Raw genomic sequence first — 3,202 nt, 5'->3', positions numbered from 1 at the left:
TTAATCTATTATTACTTATAAAAAGAAGGTTTTCATTGAAAGATAAGTAGGCGACGTGATTGTCTCTTTTTTAAGATTTCTTTTCGTTTAAAAAAAAAGGTCTTTGAGTCTCTAATATTATGATTTATTTGTTATCAGCGGGTTGCTTGTTATATAGACTTCACAGATGTAGTGAATTAGTTCATGAAAACCTTATTTGGGGATGAAATAAGACGGGAATTAGTGACAGTCGTAATAAATACGAGAATAAATTTACTTTAGCTTTATGATGTATTGCAGTTGTATTAATCTTCTTAAACATGAATATAACCGATGTATAAGAAGACATTCAGGAGGGTAATAGGTCTTTCAAGAGAGAGATTGATATAATGTTTGTATATATATATATTTTATATCTGGCATTTCGGTCTCAAATTGTTAGCTTATAAGAGCCGTTTTGTATCATTCGAAATGCCTATCGCCATATAATCATTATCAGAGAGGTATTATTGGATAAGGACGCAACCACCCGTAGCGAAAAAACAAACCTTTCGGCATGACGTACCTTTACACAATGCCGGGGCTTTCGAACGCTTAGGCCTAATTCAATTAAATGGCTGGCACGTACTGTACCCCACAAAACCCTTATCTTCCGCAAAAGGTTTCCGATGGAAATGAGTAGCAAAACTGTACGAAATACAACAAAAGCTACCAGAAAAATATCGCGTCATGCCTAGAGGGTTGGTTGCGTCTTTATCAAAATTTACCATCAAAGATACACTTGCAGTAACTCGAGCAGTCACAAACCCCCAATGCATATATTCTGACAAGTGCCATAGACCACCCAATAATCTGCCGTGTGTTAGGAAACCATTCCAAGCTCCGTCTTGCGGAGTACGAGTGGTAGAGCTTTACTGGTGGTCCTTGGTGGAGCACTGAAAGGCGGAGGCTATGGTGGTTGCAGTCATGTGTTGAAGGATTATTTATCCTGTAAATTATGTGCTATCCTTCGTGCCCTCTTCAACTTTTAGTATAGAAGATCTCCATGGACGGAAACTACTATAAGTACAATAGATATCATAAGACATTCCTAGAATAAGTAGGCCACCCATGCTACATATATGTGTGTGTGTGTTTGTGTGTGTGTCTCTGTCTCTGTCTGTGTCTGTGTATAGATAGATAGATAAAAGTATATGTATAGATATATATACACATATATGCATTTATATACACATATACATATATTTATACATATAGCCACTCTTAAGCAGTGCCCTTAACCTCTTTCAGGGATAAAGGCCAAGGGCAGATATTCATATGAAAAAAAAGAGGAACTAGAAAGAAACATAATGAACGAGAATTATATATTTGTATTAACCCACTCATGACGGGGCATTCCAGCCTTGCATGTTACAATGCCGGGGCTCTCGAACGCATAGGTCTAAATCAGTTAAATAAATGACGCCGTATGGCGTCACCCAGCGAACGGGCCTTGAATGCGCGGTACCCATGGTGTACCACCCGTCCAGAGAGGGTTAAGGAATGTATTTTGTATTTTTAATTTTTTCTTTTTTACTCTCAATCCTTCAGGGATCTTTGGTTCAGACAGTGAAGAGAGTAGCCGAGTCTGTCCTGGACCATGGGGGATACATGCGCAAAATCGAGAGCTTAGGCTCAAGGGAGTTGCCATACAAAATGAAAGCCCATGGAAGAGTCCACCAGAGAGGCAGGTAAGGTTTCCGTATGTGTAGATGTACTCATGTGCATTCACCTTAATAGCATCGTAAAGTATGAAGTATGTAAGAAGGACGACTAATGGTTAATTCATTTGTGCTTATATTGCTTTTACTAAATAAACTATTATGCAATATGTGTAATTTAAAGCATCTATTACATAAAAACACTGAATCGTAGTTAGAGCAATTTTGGCCAGAATCTTCTGTTAATGAGTCTGCATTATTCCAGTTACTTCTTACTCCAGTTCGAAGCGCCTGCCACCGCTATCACCGACATAAATGACACCTGCATACGAGATGTTGACTTGGTGCGTCGGTCAATATTCAAGGTTGAGCCTCCTCCCCAATTCCAGTGCACACTTAGTGAAGAAGTCAAACCTCCAGCATACAGGTAAGCATTAAGTATATAAGTTGTGTTATGGAGGACAGCTGAGTATGATGGTAAGTATGATAAATAAGTGAAATAGTTGTTGAAGTCACTTTATGCAAGGGAGTGCTGTACTTAGGTTCATTTTTTTTCTTTTTTCTTTTGATACATATATAAAAAATTATTTTCTCAAGTATCCCTTTCTTTCTAACTACTTTCTAACTACTAAAGTCTTCAAGGTGCTGTACTTTTTTTTTTTTTAACCCTTTGTCAACGGGTCTGTTTTGGCTAAACACTGGAGGTATTTCAAGTGCGTAAGCCTTGGGCTATTTTCCGGCTTTGGCCACAACCAATGGCTACGCACCTGATGACTTACTGCGCCAGCCATACAGAAAACCAGGACATAATATCTCGTCCTGGGTGGCAGATACTGTCACCACTTGACGTGTTAACAAAAGAGTAAAATACAATTTCTCTTCCAGATCTGAAGTACAGAAGATGATCGAAGAAGCCAATAAATCCCTGCCTATCAATATCCGCAAAAAATTCAAGATGAACACAGGGCTCGATCACTATCCTTTTGGACACTAAGGAAATATATTGCAGTGTATTATATAATTGTAAATAAATGTATGTACTTGTTTATTTGGATTCTTATTTCATTCCGTCGTTTCATTTTTGGTGTGTGATGCTAGTTTGTGATTTATTCTTATATCTGTTTCATGTCTGATTTACATTTCTGAGTACAAAACACTAAAAAAATCTATAAAACGAAGTGATATTCCATGTTATTATTACATTAGTTGCTGATAGTGTGAATTAAATTTTGAAACGTATCGCCGTAAGTCAGGTATGAGAATTTTAATTTGTTTTTTCGTGGTTGGATCATTTTTGTAGTACATATATCTTTGTTCAAATTACAAGCTATTTATTTCTTCAATTGTGATGACCTATTCCACCTATTATAAGTGTAGAAAATAACAGAAAACGGACATCTTAACCCGTTAACGATCGGGATAGATTTGCTTACCCAGGCTCCAGGATGGGTTTTATTTCATAGCGAGGCAGTTTCACATAACATACCTTGGCTTTTCCCACTCTCTTTTAGTCACTCATTGTA

The 3,202-nt window shown here is 37.4% G+C and overlaps 1 protein-coding gene across 1 annotated transcript in view; it reads left to right on the top strand.

The window, feature by feature from the left end:
• The window catches only part of mRpS6 (mitochondrial ribosomal protein S6), a 2,911-nt gene extending 186 nt beyond the window's left edge, over positions 1–2,725 (top strand). Inside the window, exons 2-4 of the mRNA XM_043026778.2 lie at positions 1,570–1,709; positions 1,945–2,106; positions 2,565–2,725. Coding sequence (XP_042882712.1) covers positions 1,570–1,709; positions 1,945–2,106; positions 2,565–2,673 — 411 coding nt within the window. The 3' untranslated portion in view covers positions 2,674–2,725. The remainder of the gene's footprint in view (positions 1–1,569; positions 1,710–1,944; positions 2,107–2,564) is intronic.
• Positions 2,726–3,202: the final 477 nt, after the last annotated feature.

The sequence above is a fragment of the Penaeus japonicus genome, unplaced genomic scaffold, assembly GCF_977035675.1.
Source record: "Penaeus japonicus unplaced genomic scaffold, GWHDUDI00000001_assembly GWHDUDI00000042, whole genome shotgun sequence".
In the NCBI taxonomy this organism is placed as follows: Eukaryota; Metazoa; Arthropoda; class Malacostraca; order Decapoda; family Penaeidae; genus Penaeus; species Penaeus japonicus.
The sequence above is the reverse complement of the archived record's forward strand: the minus strand, read 5'-3'. Positions and strand labels throughout refer to the sequence as shown.